General features: G+C 38.5%; 1 protein-coding gene across 5 annotated transcripts in view; it reads left to right on the forward strand.

Annotated features, from left to right (window-relative positions):
* Positions 1-18687, forward strand: part of brip1 (BRCA1 interacting helicase 1) — a 68123-nt gene that overhangs the window by 24490 nt on the left and 24946 nt on the right. For all 5 annotated transcript variants that reach the window (XM_027148188.2, XM_047820240.1, XM_027148191.2 and 2 more), the window contains 10 exons: positions 2839-3135; positions 4793-5014; positions 5199-5398; positions 5761-5893; positions 5991-6145; positions 8241-8409; positions 8557-8697; positions 9252-9413; positions 15536-15695; positions 15826-15947. In XM_027148188.2, the coding sequence (XP_027003989.2) occupies positions 2839-3135; positions 4793-5014; positions 5199-5398; positions 5761-5893; positions 5991-6145; positions 8241-8409; positions 8557-8697; positions 9252-9413; positions 15536-15695; positions 15826-15947 (1761 nt within the window). The remainder of the gene's footprint in view (positions 1-2838; positions 3136-4792; positions 5015-5198; positions 5399-5760; positions 5894-5990; positions 6146-8240; positions 8410-8556; positions 8698-9251; positions 9414-15535; positions 15696-15825; positions 15948-18687) is intronic.

The following is an 18687-nucleotide window of genomic DNA, read 5'->3' on the forward strand; positions in this document are numbered from 1 at the left end:
CTCCCGCACAAGGCTTTTCTATGTTTGATAGCGTGGACCGGATTGAGCCAAGGGAGAGCTCTGAGATGATATCAGGGCCCCCATGGTGAAATAATGCAGTGTGAATGTGTCCATAGTGGCAGGTCCAGCCAACGGAGGCTGTTATCTGCATACCAGGGGTGTTTCTTTGCTGCCCAGTGGCGAGAGGGGCCGAAACTGTGGCAGCATTCGTGTAACGGATACTCTTGTGTCAGCTGTTTCCTGCACTGCCGCTGACAAGGCCTACCATTCACAAGCAGCCCTCCCTCCATCATTCCTTGAATAAGTAATTATAAAGCACAGGAGGCTGGGTAGTTGGACTGGGCTATTGAATGTGGCAGCAGCAGGTAAGATGATCCAAGGAACTGAGACAAGTGGAGTGCTGGTGTGAAACTCCTCCAACTATCCTGAAACCTTATCTTCATCCAAGTATTTTTTTCTTTTCAGTCCATCCATTGGAGCTAGGCTTCATCCCACTCTATCCTTTACATCCAGTATGTTGTAATATTTAATGCCAAACAAGGTTGAGAAGCAGCATGGTTGACCAAAGATTGACTCTTTCACTGGAGCAGAGGCTAAGAGAGAACGTCTTAATTATTAAAGCGTAAAATCATGAAAATCCTTCATTTTTTTTGTCTTAGAGTATTGAACAGTGAATAGGGGTTCATATTGAAAAATAGTCTTTTTGGTATTTAGTAAACCCTTATTAAATTAAACCATTCAAAATACTCTGAAATGCCTCACCAGTGCACATCTGTCCTTTTAAAGCATATTATTTTTTATTTATTTATTTTATGGCTGTTTAATACCTTAGTAGCCTTTCTCATGGTGAATATTATTTGGTCTGCAGTTCTATTGGAATTTGAAGTCTTTCACCTAACAACTAAAACTTTACAACTAAAATTGTAAGCTAGGAATTGGTCAGGGTTTCTGTTAAAAATCAAATAAATTCTCAACAATACCTAGTCAGAATACACTTCAGCTCCATTACAATATATGCCAGCCCCAACTTAGAGTAACGCGTATATGCTAAAATCCATTTTATTAATTTCTGAGAAGATAATTTTGTAATATTTATCTTTAAACATGGGATAAAATAAGCATTGTGTCTATAGTTAATCCCTGTATTGGTGCTACTGTTATTAATCTTGTGATGCATGTCATATATATATAGTGAAAACTTCAAGACAGACCTGATCCTAATTAAATATAACATTTTTAAATCACCATATGCAAACACCCAAGTTTTTCTTTTTGTTCTTACTGTTTCTATACAATATAGCAGATTTTAGTTTCCATAACATTTCTTTTCCATAGAAACCAGACTGCCAAAGTCTCTAGAGGAACTGTTGTACTGTAGGTTGTACAGGATGGGTGGAAAAAATCTGCAAGGCAATTTACTTACAAATTGGCCAATTTCCTTACATTTCTTGTATCATGGATTCCACAATGTTATGGAAATATTTGAATAAATAAATAAAGATTCTGATGCATATTGACATTATTGTAACACATAATTGCTGCAGAATTGTCAGCTGCACCTTTATGCCTCAAATCTTATGTTCTACCGCAATCTAAATTTGTTCTATTGGAATCATATTTGGTGAATTGTGGAAGCCATTGAAGTACACCGGGCTCCGTGTCATGTTCATGAAACCATTTTGAGATTTGTACTTTGATACATGGCATGTTATCATACAGGGGGTTGCCCTTATGAGAAGGGCAGAATGTGTCCATAAAGGGAAGAATGTGTTCAGCAGCAGTACTCAGGTGATGTTCATTTGGTATTGGCCAGTGTTTGCCAAGAAAACATTCCTTAGCCCATTATACCACAATTCAGCAACCTGAACTGTTGAAAAAAGCAGGTCTGTGTATTTGCAGATTTGCTTGCTGAAACTGGATATTTGAAGAATGGAAAAAGACTTGCTGATGTTTATCCAATTTTCAATTTTTTTAGTGAGCCTGTGCCCACTGTAGTCTCATACTTGTTCTTGTCCACCTTTCTCAGTGTTTGCTGTGTTAAGCATTATGAGATGCTTTTCTGGTCACCATGTTTGTAAAAAAGTGTTTATTGGAGTTACCATAGACATCCTGTCAGCTCATCCAGGTACCATATGTCTTTGACTTTTCTCATCAGCTCACTGTGTATTTTTTGTGTTTGGCTGCAAATCTGACGAGATTAGTTTCTGAAATACTCAAGCTGGCCCATCTGGTACCAGCAAGCATGCCATGCTCAGTCATGTAGATCACTGAGATCTCTCTCTCCCCCCATTCTGACACTTTGATTAGATTGATCTTGGCCTGTATCTACATGATTTTATTTATTGCACAGTTAAAACTTGATTGACTGTTATTAAAGTGAATGAATTGCTGGTAATTGTATGTATATGTGTATTAGTGGATGGCGAGTGTATATCTAACCTCACATCTATATACAATATATGTGGTGTTGTAGCACATGCTGCATGATGTGCGTGTTGTGTTACTAAATGTGTTCGTATACAAATGAGTTCATACACTGCTTAGGATCAGTTTCACTAGCTGGCAGGTTCTTGCATGTGAAAGCTATAATTAACAATATCCAGTCAGGGAGCAGCATCTTGAACAATACTGGGGTCTAAACTTTCCATTGGAGGTGGAGACATCTGATACTGACTTAGGATAGTGTTTCCCTTTTATGTATTTTGTTTATATATATGTTTACATAAATGAAAAAAAACTATTCATCTAATTGGCTAAGAAGAACTCTAGCATTGCTCCTGTAGTTTTACTCATTTTAAGCCCTGAGGTTGATTTTGTTTTCCTTTCTTCTGTCCATAGTCTCTACTACCTTGTTCCCTGTGTGCTTGTGCAAGCCTCGCAGAAGGTCAGAAGGCAGGTGGAAAAGTCAAGGACAAAGACAAAGAGCGCAATGGGAAGAAAGCTGTACCCAAAATTTTCTTTGGAACACGCACTCATAAACAGATAACCCAAATTGCACGAGAGCTGAAGCGGACGCTGTATTCTACCGTGCCTATGACCATCCTATCCAGCCGAGACCATACGTGTGTCCACCCTGAAGTGGTACCCCACGCCAACCGCAATGAACGCTGCAAGGAGCTGCTCGAGGCCAAGAATGTGAGTCACCCAATGCCCAGGTCATAGCATCTGACATCACTACAGCTTTCAACACAGGGTCTTTATTCATGTGTCACCACATCAACGCTCAAAGAGATGAAAGGCTTCATTGACAGAGTTTGTTCAGCTCATGGGTTCACATGCTCTTGTTAAGTCTGAAGGTCTGCTTATTCCTTTATTGGGAAGTGCCAATGTAGATCAATAAATTTGTTTTTTTTTTCTGTTCAACCCTATCCTATGATGTTTCTATTCAAACGGGAGTGATCACTTTGAGGATAATTATGTCCAAATTCACAGGGCCTTATGGGTTTATTTGATGTAAATCATGGTGATGTAAATTATTTGATGTGCCCTTCACATTCACTAGCTCTCAACCCAGTATAATACCTATGTATGTATTCCAGTGCTCTCCTCCAACATGATCAAAACATCTACTGAGTGAATATATTTAGGAAAAATTGTGTTTTTCCATCCCATTATAGTAACAGAGACATCTATGGCAAGGTTCACTGAAGCTGTTCTGGCCACACTGATTCTTGTGCTTTCTAAAACTTTAGGGAGCAACCATTTAAATATATTCTGATTTTATACAGGGGGAGTACCTTTCATTTGCCCAGCATCTGAGATTATGAGGTTATACTCAAACAGTGGTCATACTGTAATGACTAATTATACCATAGGACCCCCAAGTTGAACCTTTGCAAAGGAAGCAATTGTTCATTTCTTTTTGCCCTGGCCTTCAGGCTGGATAGTCAGTGTTCACTAGTTTGGCAAGGCTTTTTCACTTTGGTGTTGTTGTAATGGGAAGATGATTAGTAGCCTTCGTATTACAGCCCTGGTAACATGAACCTACTCTTTAAGGGTCTGTGAGTGAAATCCATGTCACTGGAGCTGTGGAGACCAGTTGTGCGTGATAATGACCCTAATCACTCATACAGAGCTTTGTGTTAATGTGCACTTATCAGGTGCTTCAGAGGCTGTCTATTTAACAAGAGACTTTTTATTATTCTCCTCACCACCAGGCAACTTGGGGTATAAGTATTTATTGCTCAGCTTTCTGACTTTGTGAAGGGTCCATGGCACAGGTGATGAATCTTTTTAGAAGTATATAAGCCATAACTCTATTTCCTGCACCATTTCCAATCAGGTCTCCACTCCCCACTTTTTGGTTCTTTTATTCTTCTCTGAGGAATTTATTGTGAGGTCACACATCTCAGCTATCACCACCACCATAAGAAGCAAATAACAGTTGCAGTGAACTGGCATTGCCCAGGCAGTGTTAATCCCATTCTCCCTCTGTGGGATAATCTCCTTGACTATAATACAGTTGAAATTGCTGTCAGCCTCTCATCGCTATTGCAGGCACCAGTGAGTCCCGGCACAATGAACAGATGCCCCCTTTAATGCTCCAGCAGAAAGACACCTGCTCTAATTATGAAATCGATACTTGCCTCTTAGCAGTGACAGTGTGGTCATTGTTACAAGTGAAAACAATGAATTGCATAACATCTAATTTGTTAAAGGCTTGAGGATACACTGTGTAATGTTAGGGATGAATAATGACCTGCCATTTTAACCAAGGATTACTTTATTAAATTTTAGCAGTGAATGTGGGTTCCTATGTATTTATTCTTTTTTTTTTCCCTCTGGTTAACAGGGGCAGATATGTAGATTCTACCACAATGTGCATAAGATGCGGGAGCAAAGGACTTTGCAGTGGGTGCATGGGCTGCACCAGGCCTGGGACATAGAAGAGCTGGTCAGTCTGGGCAGTAAGCTGCGCTCCTGTGCCTACTATGCAGCCCGGGAGCTCATGCAGGAGGCTTGCATAGTTTTTTGCCCATACAACTACTTGCTGGACCCTCTTATCCGGGAGAGTGTGAGTTTCATTCTCAGTCATAACATGGGGCTCATTTATTTATTAATCCATTCATTTTGACACAATGACTCATTCATAAACATGTCAGTTTTTATTACAAAGGTGGCTTTTAACCAGATTATTCACATACCATTGAGCTTTTTCTAATCTTTATTGAAGATGATGTTTCCTATCATCCCCACAGATGGACATCAATCTAAAAGGGCAGATTGTGGTGCTGGATGAGGCTCATAACATTGAGGATTGTGCCCGTGAGTCTGCAAGCTTCACAATAAACCAGGCTCAGCTGCTGGAGGCTCGTGAGGACCTTGAAGTGATGTTGAAATATAACATCCGTCGGAACAACCATGAGCCCCTTCTAGGATTTTGCTGCAGCCTGCTCAAGTACATTGTCCTTGTTTGCTCTTATAGTCTGTAAAACAATCTAAATATGATCTCTTTGCTAACTCCCTAGTGGCTAATGGTTTGTACAGGATATAACTTGATATGATGAGGTAAATGGAACCTACGGTAATAGAAGACAATATTTAAAATGGTGTAATGGGGCAAATTGAATCATGTATAAATTAATTAAGCATCCTTTTATCGATTAGTGAGTGGAAACAACTTGTTTTCTATTGACACATTCTTGTGTATCATCTCATGAGACCAGGATGTTAATTGCAGGACTAATTAGGACATCGTTCTTCAATCACTTAAGATCTCTGTGTAGTGCCTTTATGTTTTTGATGGGTATTTGTATGCAGCTGGATACAAGAAAGCTCCAATAATTTGCAAGACAGGGATTATGAGACTGCCTATAAGGTGTGGACTGGGAAGGAAGTTCTGGACATTTTCCATGGTCTTGGTATAACAGCTGAAACGTTTCCTGTGCTTCAGGTATCCCATTCTGCATGCTAATATATTAATTGTTTAATTACACTTCCTCTATGCAGAAAGGAATATTTATTTTTGTTTGTGTTTGCTTGTTGAACAGAAGCACTTTGAGGCAGTGCTGGAGAAGGAAGAGCGAGTTGGGCTGGTGAATGGGAGAGAAGACACCGTACAGGTTCCCACCATCAGCTCCAAAACTCAGACTGTGCTCAAGAGCCTTTTTATGGTGTTGGGCTTCCTGTTTCGACAAAACTGCAGGTTATTATCCATTACATTAATTGAGCTCATATAGGACAAACTTTGTCTTCAAATGATTTCTCTGCTGGATGTATTTTTTTAAATATGTTTTTGGTAGGTCCTGAAATTTTCTTTAAATGTTTGACCTTTTTCCACTGCATTAATTACTCAAACTAATAATTATTGGCACTTTTTGTAACACTGTATGTCATTGGGCACTCTGAACATGTCCAAACCATCTTAATCTGGCCTCCCTAACTTTGTCTCCCAAACGTCCAACATGAGCTGTCACTCTGATGTACTCGTTCCTAATCCTGTCCAATCTTGTCACTCCCAAAGAGAACCTCAACATCTTCAGCTCGGCTGCCTCTAGCTCTGACTCCTGTCTCTTCTTCAGCGACACTGTCTCTAAACCATACAGCATGGCCGGTCTCACCACTGTTCTGTACACCTTCCCCTTGATTCTCGCTGATATTTTCCTATCACACAGAACTCCTGACACCTTTCTCCACCCATTCCAACCTGCCTGCACTCGCTTCTTTACCTCTTTCCCACTCTCTCCATTACTCTGGGCTCCATTACCTCTTCACCCTGTAACCTTACTGTTCCCCTTCCCTCCTTTTCATTCACACACATGTACTCAGTCTTACTACGACTGAATTTCATTCCTCTTCTCTCCAGCGCAAACCTCCACCTCTCCAGGTTTTCCTCCACCTGCTCCCTGCTCTCACTACAGATAGCATGTACTACTTTAGCAAACAGGAAGGGGCTCAGAGCCGATCCCTGATGCAGTCCCAACTCCACTTTGAACTCCTCTGTCTGACCTACAGCACACCTCACCACTGTCCTGCTCCTCTCATACATGTCTTTCTACGGGAACTTAATCTGGGGAATTTTGGAAATATTCCATATTGGACACTTTACAGGAATTTATGGAAATGTACGGTAATTTATGGGAATTATTTGGAAATATAGGGAAATTTATATAAACTATATCATATACAAACATAAACATTTTGTTTGGTCACAAGCAGACATGCATGCACGGAAATACAAATTTTAAAAATGACGTCTTGACTGATTTAATTGTAACTAGAACTTTAATTGATTATTTCATTGAGTTACACAAAAGCATAATAAACATTATTATGCTTGTAATAAACATAATAAACTTAATAATAGTAATACACATATTTTCCTATGATTGCTGTGACATGAAAGCATCCCCCACCCTTTCCCTTCAAAAAAAGTCCCAATCAAAATGTAAAATGAAGCATTTTTTTCTCAAGTGAGTGTGTGGGAGAGGGTCATCAAATTATCTGTGCATGTGGTAACTCTCCTAATTTACTGCTTATTAAGAGTTAGTAAGGTAGTTATTAAGTTTAGGTATTGGGTACAATTAGGAATGTAGAATAAGGTAATGCAGAATAAGGCATTAATATGTGCTTATTAAGTACGAATAAATAGGCAATATTCTATTAATATTCATGCTAATAAGCAACTACTTAAATGACCCTAAAATAAAGTGTTACTGTGCATTTTATGGAAGAATGCAAGTACATGTAGAGGATTTGGCCTCAATGGCCCTCCAGTAAGCAGTGTGCTGTGTGCAAGTGACCGAGGAATGCAGGGTACAAGTCAACTTAAATTGCCTTAAATCTTATTGTTTCAAACACAATTATGCTGCAAGATTTTTTTTAAACTACATTTAAGTTCCTTGTTATAGGCAACTCTGCTTTTTTTTAAAAAAAATTCCCAGTTTATTCCCATATATTCCCGTTAATTCCCATGGCAAGTTTCCAGCCTTGAAAATTCTTTGAGAATTTTGCAACCCTACAGTATTTACCATCCTTATAATATTACATTTGTCAAGTTTGTTTAATTGCAGTAATATTGAACTCTCATGACGTTTATTTCAAAAGATTTTAATCTTTACTTGTCACTATCACTGGGGAAAGTTAAATATACTGTACATTATCAATGATCCTTCACTGATTTCAGACAAATGGGGCAGTCTTATTCTAAAAGCTTTGTTGCAGTCTGTAATGATGATGCAGTAGCTTTCACTTGAAGATGCTGCATACCGAGTTCTTTGTTTATATGTGCATGTGCGTAGATTTGCGGATGATTACCGTGTGGCTCTGCAGCAGAGTTATGTTTGGACTGCCCAGGAGGATGTGCCAGATGTCCAGGGTTTTTTTGCCCGGCCTCGTCGTCGCCGCCAGACAGCCCGCACTAAATCCCTTGTGCACACACTCAGCTTCTGGTGCCTAAACCCTGCAGTTGTGAGTGCCTGACCCCGAGCATCAGCAGCACTAAAGTTTATTTAAACATTTTTTTAATCAGTGCAGGAATTAGAATCAGTGTCTATATCATTATTGGCCAGTGTATATTCAGTTTGAGATAACACCATAATGTGTGTGTTCTGGCAGGCATTCTCTGATCTGAGCACAGCGGTCCACAGTATAGTGCTCACTTCTGGTACCCTCTCACCCATGGGGTCCTTCTCTTCTGAGCTAGGCCTCAAGTTCTCCATCCAGCTGGAGGCCAGCCATGTCATCAGTAAGTCTCAGGTTAGTACAACCTAGTGAGTAATGTAGCCTGTGAAAATTGTACACAAGAGAAAATGCTGTTATTAAATATGACTTGAGTGAAGGTAAATGTGGACCACTCAAATAAATACTTTAACAGACGGAGAATCTGCTAAGAGATGACTGAAGACAAACTTTACTTGAAGCAAATGGTCACATTTACATTTCACAGCCAGCCTGTGATTATAATAAAAGAAAATAATTTAGTATAAATAAGTGGAAACTCTTATACTTCATATAATATAGTATAAAATTGTACTATATTATTATGAAATTGTACTATATTATACTTCATATAATATAGTACAATTTCATAATAACTGCTTGTGTGTAAGTTTTATGGAAAATAAAGCAGTCTGTATAACATATAAAGCATAATCTATAGGTAATATTAGTCTGTTACTTTAAGGATGATTGACAAATAGATATTTAAACCTTTGGATATTAGATACTAGATATTTAGACCTCTCTGTTTTTTTTCACATTAACAAACTATATTAGCTGTGTATTTGTAACTATGGCATGAACTGCTGCAGGTTTGGGTTGGCACCATTGGGGCAGGTCCTCAGGGCCGTAGACTGTGTGCCACTTTCCAGCATGCAGAAACCTTCAACTTCCAGGATGAGGTGGGTGCACTGCTGCTGAAAGTGTGCCAGACAGTGAGCCGAGGAGTTCTCTGCTTCCTGCCGTCCTACAAGGTAAAGTGAAAGACTGTATGCTCTCTTCATTTTTTTTCTCATGAAATAGATCTTGAAATTTTTTTATTCGATTATATGAAGTGTTGTATGTGTAGCTATTTGTGCTCTCACCACTGGGAGGTGTTAGAGACCACAATATATGCACCGAATTTATATACTGTTTGCGCTGGCTTCTTGACACTTCGCATGAAGTGACAACCGAGGCACTCGTTTTAAATTCAGTAGAAAATGTCAGTGAGGCTTTGTTTTGCCACTTAGCTTCTAATTGCCAATTCTAGCATATAATGGACGCTATACAAACCACAGTGCACAGACTAGCATTTTTTCTGCCTGTATCAACTTTCAACTAACGAGCTCACTTATAGGCTTCCATTGATAAATACTTTGTTCTCCTTTGTTTGGTATTCCTTTGCCATGAATAATTGATTTTCTTTCAAACTGCTTGTTACAATGACCCCTCTAAACAAATGAGTGACCTTCTGCAATGTATCCATTTGCAGACCTGCATTATTTGTTAAGCTAGAGTGCATGTTTTTGTATTTTAAGTTTGGATATCGTGTAGATTTATGAATGTTTTTTAACGATTATACATGACTTGTCCATGTAGATTAATATTTAATCAGAAATTGAGAGCCTGGGGATTCTTTTGAGCCTTTGAGATGTTGGATGTTGTGGAGCCTCAAAGTCCCATTTGAGAAATAACCCAGACTGTCTTTTTTTTCCAGACGCCTTCTTAACTGATATCTCTCTCTCTCTCTCTCTCTCTCTCTCTCTCTCTCTCTCTCTCTCTCTCTCATTCTCACTCTCTCTCTCTCTTTGTGTGTGTGTGTGTGTGGGTGGGGGGGTTTGCATATATATGTTCTACTGTGTACTGCTTTACCAATTCAGATACACACACATATGCTTCACCTTGCTCCTCCTAGAGCTGTGGTTTGTAGTAGTTTTGATACCATTAAACCACAGTACACCTCATCGTCTGGCTCGACCACAGGAGAAATAAGCTGGAAACAACTGAGGGGGGAGGCACTTATTAAATGTTGGTTTGCAGAGGTGAAAAGATCTCAGAGAAACGCAAGATGCTTTTAAAGCAGATTAAGATAAGGGCCATTAGGGGTGATGTCGCCATGCTGTCTGTGTGAAGATGCGTCTATACTGGCGCCTGGTGCCGGTGGGGAGTGAGTGTCGGGAGCCTGTATCCGTTTAGCTTTTGTCCTATCAAAGTCAAAGTGCACTGCAGGGTGAATGAGCTAAGAGCCTGTGAGACCTTCAGGTCCCTTCACATGCTGCCCAGTGTCTCTCAGGCAAATTTAGGCATAAGCACATACTTACATAGTGCCCAGGACACTTAGAATGTTAGATCATGCACATCCAAATCGGGTTCTGTGTTTTTTTTGTATATCCATTTCTTATTGTGAAATAGAAAATCCCATAGAATTTTAATGGAATTTAGTTATTAAGGGGATTTAATTTTTAGGCAATAATTTTTAGGTACACACCAGTCCTAGTTTTTCGAATTCAAAAACAATATCTATGTCAGAGCTGCAATGCTGCTATTTTAATGCAATGCTGATCCAATACTGACATCCACTTTTATTGGAACTTTATGTGGTATGGAAGAATGCACCAGTAGATTGGATCAGAACATTTTGTAAAATCAACACATACTGATGCTCAGGATTAAATCAGTGCATTGTTCATTTTAGATGGCCACAGACAGAAGAGTAAATCATAAGTTTTCTAAAATAAAAAACAATCATAAGACAATATCTTAATTTTATAACTTTAATCTTTTACAAATTGTATACATTTTAGTCATTTTTTGCTTAGATCCAATTAAATGAATGTTTTCTTTTTCTGGATACTTTTCTTGTTCTTAATATTTTTCTAGTTTATTTATTTATTTATTTTTATATCATCTCAGCTAATGCATTGTCAAGCTTAAATCAGTATGGCATTCTGTTTGCTTTATATAACACACAATGTGGTTGTTGCTGTTGAAAAATATAACATTTAAATAATATTAACACTTTCACAGCATGATAGTTGAAGTTGAAGATAGTTGATAAATTTTGCATTAATTAATTTATTTGAATTATTATGCATTCCGAAACAGTGTGACATCTTAAATTCAGTTCATGTAAACGTTTTTGCTTTTGAGCACTTAAATATTATGAAAATGTTATTGAGTTTCAATTGTGAGTGTTTTTTTTTTTTAAATAGACACATTTGAGTATTATTTCTGTCTCTATTTCTAATGTGTATTTAACTGAAAGACTGACAAGACAGTTGGTCTCATCACAGTGAAATAAGCCAGGCTTTGCTTCTGGAGCTGCTGCCCACTTGAGCTGTAAATGAGCTGTAAACTCTGACACAGAGCTCAGTTAACAGCTAACAACACTGAATCTCTCCACTCATGACTGTTTACCACATCATGCTCACAAGAATCTCCTAATGCTTTCTCAGCAGCAAGAGGAGGAAGCTTTGAGCAACATGGTCCACTTCTGAAGCTATCATGAGTCACTCGGTTTCACATGTATTTCAGAGTAAATATTTTGCCTGCAGCCATCATGCTAACTGAAGTGTATAACTTCCTTTCTCGAAGCTCTGCATTAGGGAGCCATGCTCTTGACTTGATAAATCCGGATCCATCCTCCAGCAGATCTTGCACTTTATCTGCTGCTCTTAGCTCAGGGACTGTTGTGCTAATGGCATACTCTGCATCAGCTCAGAGGAGCAGAGCTGCTCGTCCGTAGGTGGCACTGGCGCCACTCGACTTCAGTCGTAGCGTAATTGTCGCTGTCATATTTGACGACTGAATTATTCACATCTGCTACACGTCTATGCCTGCCATCACCAGGGTCTGCATGTTTCATTAATGATGCCCATCGACCAAGCTGCTTCCATTATTTAATAGTTTGGCGAAAAAGGGCAGCCTCCTTCCAAACATCAGTGTGGCAATGATGATAAAGTGAAAGAGATAAACAGATGTGCTTACAGTGGTGGTGGTGGCGGAGTCAGTACACCACAATTCAGTTCATACAAGTGCCACTACATTATCCCATGCCCTTGGAAAGCAGGATCATTCTGTCCAGTGTACTATATTGTGTAATGTGTATGGTTTTTCTATTGAATGAATAAATTATTCATTCACTGTTGTTCATTTTTGCAAGAGTCATCATCCTACTTTTTTTTTACTTATGTTTTGATGGCTTTAATGATGCTGACCTCTAACATGTTCTAAAATTATCTACATGCAATCAAAGCCATGCTTGGTTGGAATGAAAACCTGCACCCACACCGGCCCTTTGTGGATAAGATTGGACACCTCTGCTGTAAAAGATCACTCCCATCAGGATAGAAATGTTTTATTTTAGGATTCAGTAGTAGGCAATCAGTCAGAATAGCTCTGTATGTCTACAGATTGTATAACAGCATTTGAATACAGTCTATTGTAAGTTTTAGAACAAAAAAGATCAGAAGATATAGATTAAGAAAGAAATGAATTATTATTGTGTTGTAACAACTGGTGCCTTGATTATTGAAATCTATTATATCTGCTTCAGTATGAATACCTCCGTCTTCATGTTGTTTCACGTTGTCAGGTTTTGGATGCTTTGATACAGTGAACAAACAGCATTTTCCTGTCACAACTAAGCACTAAACATGACTTTTCTTTGACATTGCTGATATTCCAGATGTTCAGAACCATAGTAAGCCAACATCATTTCTTGATATTGCCCACTGAAATAGCTAGGAAAATGGGAAGAAATTTAATGATGTACTTTGTACATATCATATTGACCTTGTTTTAACATTTTCATCATTTCATTATGAATTTTATATGCTGAAACTCAAGTGCATTTAGTAAGCAAACCCAAGTGCAGATCTCTCACCTCTCGCCTTCTCAGGTGTGCATTTGAACATTTAAAACATTTGATTGATTTCCTATAGGTTTGTAGTGTCATAGCATTTTTGGTAAACGTTTTTATTTGTTTTTATAATTTTGAGAGATTTGAATCCCTCTTCAGAGCTTGTTTTGTGATGTTGTGTTACTCTCTGTCTTTTAGATAGATCTTTGCTGATTCTTAACTATGGCTGGCACAGGGGTCATCCCTGCCATGTTTGCGTATCTGACCATCAGCCAAGTGTGTAGTTTGACATTTTTATTTTGTTGTTTTGTGCTCTGGGCCTTGGGGGGGAAAACTGCTCTTGTCTGATAATACCTCTGAATTAGTCACGAAGGCTGTGCACTTATCACGGTACAACCACTGCTATCTGCACCCTGCCCTTAGCTCTGTGTTCCACTCCTTCCACCTGTAGTAGGCCACTTTGTTTTGGGAAAATAGGCTTTTTATTTTTGTCCATTTTCTTATTTTCTACAATTAAATTGAAGTGTATTGCACTGTACATATTGCTTTTAACACTAATTACAAGAGCACAAGAATAAACCATAGAGCTGAAGGTGGGAGAAAAAAGCTTTCTTAGCTTTCTTTTCTATAGCATTCTATAGCTACTAATGAAGCACACATGGACCTCTGTTGTAGACTTGATATTCCATCCTATAGCACGCATGGATTCCACTTTCACGGGCTGCTTTTGAACTGGTCTCCACAGTATGAACATGAGGGCTATGGAAAAATGTGTACATAATTAAATGGCAGCATGGAGGCAGACTCAGGGCGATGTTTACTTACAGTGTCTGAGAGATAAAAGCATTAGAACCATTACTGTGCAAGCCAAAAGGCTCCTGGACTGGCACTGTATTGTATTTCACTCGTTTTTATAAGGCCTAACAAATTACAGCTCTGGGAATATAAACAATGAGCTTACACGAGAGTCTTTGTGCATGCACATGTCCCTGTCTTTTAAGGTCCATATCAGGTTACATTGGGGTTATCAGTTTACACTTTGGCCTGGAAGAAATTAATAACATTGTCCAGAAGTAAATTCAGTGTGCTTAGTGCATTGACCTGATCCATCAGAAGAATGAGTCATATGTAATATGTTTTTTTGTTTTTTTTTAAATATACATGGACACAAGTTAACAGAACAACCTTTTTTTTGTGACTGTGGGTCTGCGTTTTTTTGTTTTTTTTAAACAGATCATCGTTTCTCATATGGTACATTATGCAAAGCATGGTGTTAACAATGTATTCACACAATTCTGTTTTAAGTTTTATACTTTTACTACAAAAGAACTACTTGACCTTACTAACACATTTCCACACCATTGACGAATCTGTTTGATTGGAAAATTATGTTTACCCGAAAGGAAATTGTGGATAGTCTAGACACACTGCAGGCTTGGTGAGGAAAAGAACTTTACTCCTGAGTGTTGCTCAAAGAGATTTGCTGACGTTTTGCACTGCCACATGGATCGTCTTCTTGTAATAACCCAATAGTAACAATGTAATAATCTCAGTGATTGAAATCTTAAATATAACAATTGACTTCTATCCATTAATATGCAGCAGCTTCCAAAATAAATAAATCCACCATGCCCTGTTATATTTGTATTGTGTACAGGATATAAGATATTTAATTGTGTTCTCATGTTTAAAAAAAAAAAAAAAAAGCTCCAGTTTGAAGGACAGTTTGAAGGAGAACCTGACCAAGCACTCATCTGCCTTGCTTTCAACTCGCTTGTATTTCTTATAATTTTATCAGTAGATAAATTGTGGCCACAGGATAAACAGTGTCTCAGATTATAATACGCTCTTAAAGGATGTTAAATGTACATCAGTATTAATAATTAATAATTATTGTCATACTTCTTTGGCAGTGTTCAATATTTTTTGTGCATGTGTTTTTATTTCGGACTTCACACCATCAAAAAGTGGTGATGTTCTTAATACTTCTCCTCACTCACACTGTTATTGCCCTCAAAGCACATGGCACCTCCTGTGTGAGGCTCTTGTATGTAGTCAGAATATGGTGTGCAATTCTGCCATTGAATATCGACTACCTATACTTAACTTGAGTCTGAAAGTTCCATAAATACAGTTAAGATGCGTGCCGTAACATTATGGATAAATGTTGTATTCCTTATACCTGATGAATACTCAAACACTGAAACCTGTATATAGTAAAGAAGATGTTGGTAAATCTGTGTGACTGAATAGATGCTGGATAAGCTGAGGGATCGCTGGATGAACACAGGTTTGTGGGAGAAGCTGGAGGAGAAGAAAGCAGTGATTGCAGAGCCACGTGGAGGAGCCAAGAGTGATTTTGATGAGCTGCTACAAACGTACTACAATGCCATTAGACAAAGTGGTGCCAGAGGTGGGAGTAAACACTGTTCATCTCTTATTCTGGGGTCAAAATGACCTTTTGTGATTTTCTGTAAAATTCCTTTTGTGCAAGAATTAATTTTATGTCTGTGATATTCATTTGTTTCCATCCTTTTTTACAGATGGAGCACTTCTGATTGCAGTTTGCAGAGGGAAAGTGAGTGAGGGGCTGGACTTTTCTGATGACAATGCCAGAGCTGTGGTCACTATTGGCATTCCCTTCCCCAACATCAAAGACCTGCAGGTAACAACCCTGTACTGTTGAGCATTGCGTTTTCTCCACTTTATTTACAGCAATATTTTGGAATGCATGCTCTTTTTTTCTTGATAAATGTGTGAAATTGAATCCTATGAAATTGTTCATAGTCATTTTTGTACTGAAAGGTATTATAGTCAGGCCTTCAATGAATAATAATAAACTAAAACGTCCAGCTCTGATGATCTCTACTTATTCTGGCTCTGAAAGTCTCATTGCCGTGGTCTGGGTTTGACTCCCTGACAGCGAGCTAACTCAGCCACTGAGGGATTAACCAAGCCCAGATAAAATAGGACGGTTGAGTCAGGAAGGGAATCCTGTGCCAAATCAAATATGTGGACCAAATGATCCGCTGTGCCGACCCTGAATAGGGATCAGCCAGGGGGGAAAAAACAATAACAACAACATGCTCCCGGACTGGCCTAATTGTAATTGTCCTGTACAGCACTGATGTGTTATAAAATCTTCAGAACAACCCTAACATAGCATTATGTACATCCCATGCTGATTGTACCATTTTTGAGCTGTCCTTAGCATATCAACTTGACCTTTATGCCTCCCCCTCTGTCTACCTTGCTGTCAGAGTGTATTGAAGTTTTTCTTATCGTGTCTGTCACCGTGAGGGACAAATGTGGATGATTTGTTGCTTCCAAGTCCTCCACCTGAGCAGAAACTGTTGGCACGATGGCTGCTTTACCTCTGGTGAAAAGCTTTGATTTTTATTTTAAAATTTTCTCTCCTATTTCTGCTTTCTTGGAAGCTGATTTGCTTTGCCATTTGGATAAGGCTATAGAGGGAATATCAGATGGGTTTTAATTGCAGCCCTTGTTTGAGGCTTTCAGGATGTATCATTAAGCATCTAGTATTAAGCTGATTGGCCAAAGGGGAATAGGGTGCACTCCAGCTTCTCAATCAGAAGGCGTTTGATTTCTTAAATGCCACATGGTGTGCTTGACAGAACTACAGTGTTTGTTTCTTGCCCTCCAGATAATTTGCCATCAGTCACTCTCTAAATGCATTGTATTGCCATATGGTTTAGAAGTTGACAAAAGAAGTATCTTAGATTGTGTTTACTAAACAGCAGGGTATGACATTTTTATATAAAAAAAAAAAAACATGCAAGTTGTTTAGCATCTTGATAACGCTGCACATAATGAGCAGTTAGAATACATTTCATACATTCTGCACACTTCTGTTACAGCAGAATCCTTGTTTCTCAATATCTTGAACACTTTTCTACAAGCTGCACAATCGTGGCATTTCTAAAATTGTTGTCCACCAAGTTACGAAGTTAATTTCAATTTTGCTTGTATGATTATCGATTAAATCATAATTTTTTGGCCTTGAGATTTTTGAGATCACACTGTTTTATGGCTCACATGATTCCTTGATGAAAGGAATAATGTATATTTCCTAAATCCTTGCAGAACTGTAGCAGCTCATGTGCATTTGGAATTACTGACTTACTATCACATTTGGTTCAGTCTTGAGCAAGTTACTTATTAGAACACTTTAATCATATCAGGGTGCCAAGGAGAAAGTAAAGAGAAACCAATAATATAAAGTGCTGTCTTGTTTGTGGTTAAAAATCAGACCTGATCGATGGTACTGACTCAAGTTTTGAGAAGACGGCGCATGTAGCCATTACTCACTCAAGCCATACATTTGTTAAGCAGCTGAGATACTATATTGCGACATAAAATTTACAAATTATTAAATATTTCTGCATGATATTAAACCATTAGTGCAATAAAATTGAATTGAATGGAACCTTTGTTTAGAACTAATGTTTAGAGTTGATTCACACCTCTAAATTGCATATCACAAAGGTGTTTGCCCTCTGAATCACAAAATTTAGCAAGAGCTGTACTTTCTCATTCATTTGGATGTTAAGTATAACAAGTAAATGAGGCTATGCTGGACCACATGTTTATGATTCGGTGTCTCCGTGCTTTCTGTCCTTTGGCTATAACTGCAGATTAGAGAGAACGATGTGGTGACAGTTTTGGAGCAGAGTGATAGAGAGCGGATACTGAGACCTTAGGGCTTCCTGGGGTATAGGAGATGACCCATTAGGGCAGAAGCAACAGAGAACATTGACACTAATGACTGTCAGAGTGCAGTGGCTCCTCTGCCAACAGCTTCTCTCTCTCTCACACACACTCACACACACACACACACACACACACACACACACACACACACACACACACACACACACACACACACACACACACACACAGGCTTTATAGGGGTCTACAGGTGATATGCCTACACATCCTCTCTTTATGATCATTCTTTTTCCACATAATCTTCCATATTTCACCTACACCTACAATGTGTGTTTGAACTCTGTTTTATCTTTGTAGAGATGGTATTGTGTGTTATCAGAAAAAATACCATGAAATATTTCTGTGAAATTGCACATTTGAGGGACAAAATTTTCAACATTGCTGTATGTAAGACTATGTATTCGTGTACATGTATTCATGCTTTAGCTTTTTTTTTGTAAAGCTGAAGCAGTTTCCAGGGGTCATGATGAGTTTATGCAGAGCTCCTGTGAGGCTTCATAGTTTTTATATATAATGTTGATAACATTCAAATGCTAATTAACAAATGCTGTTTCCTTTCTGTATTTTTTAGGATTGCGTGCAGGTATAGACAGTTTTATTGAGCCTTCTCAAATTAGCCTGTAAAAATGAAGGTTACTAGTATTCTTTGTCTGCTC

The sequence above is a fragment of the Tachysurus fulvidraco genome, chromosome 11, assembly GCF_022655615.1.
Source record: "Tachysurus fulvidraco isolate hzauxx_2018 chromosome 11, HZAU_PFXX_2.0, whole genome shotgun sequence".
NCBI lineage: Eukaryota > Metazoa > Chordata > Actinopteri > Siluriformes > Bagridae > Tachysurus > Tachysurus fulvidraco.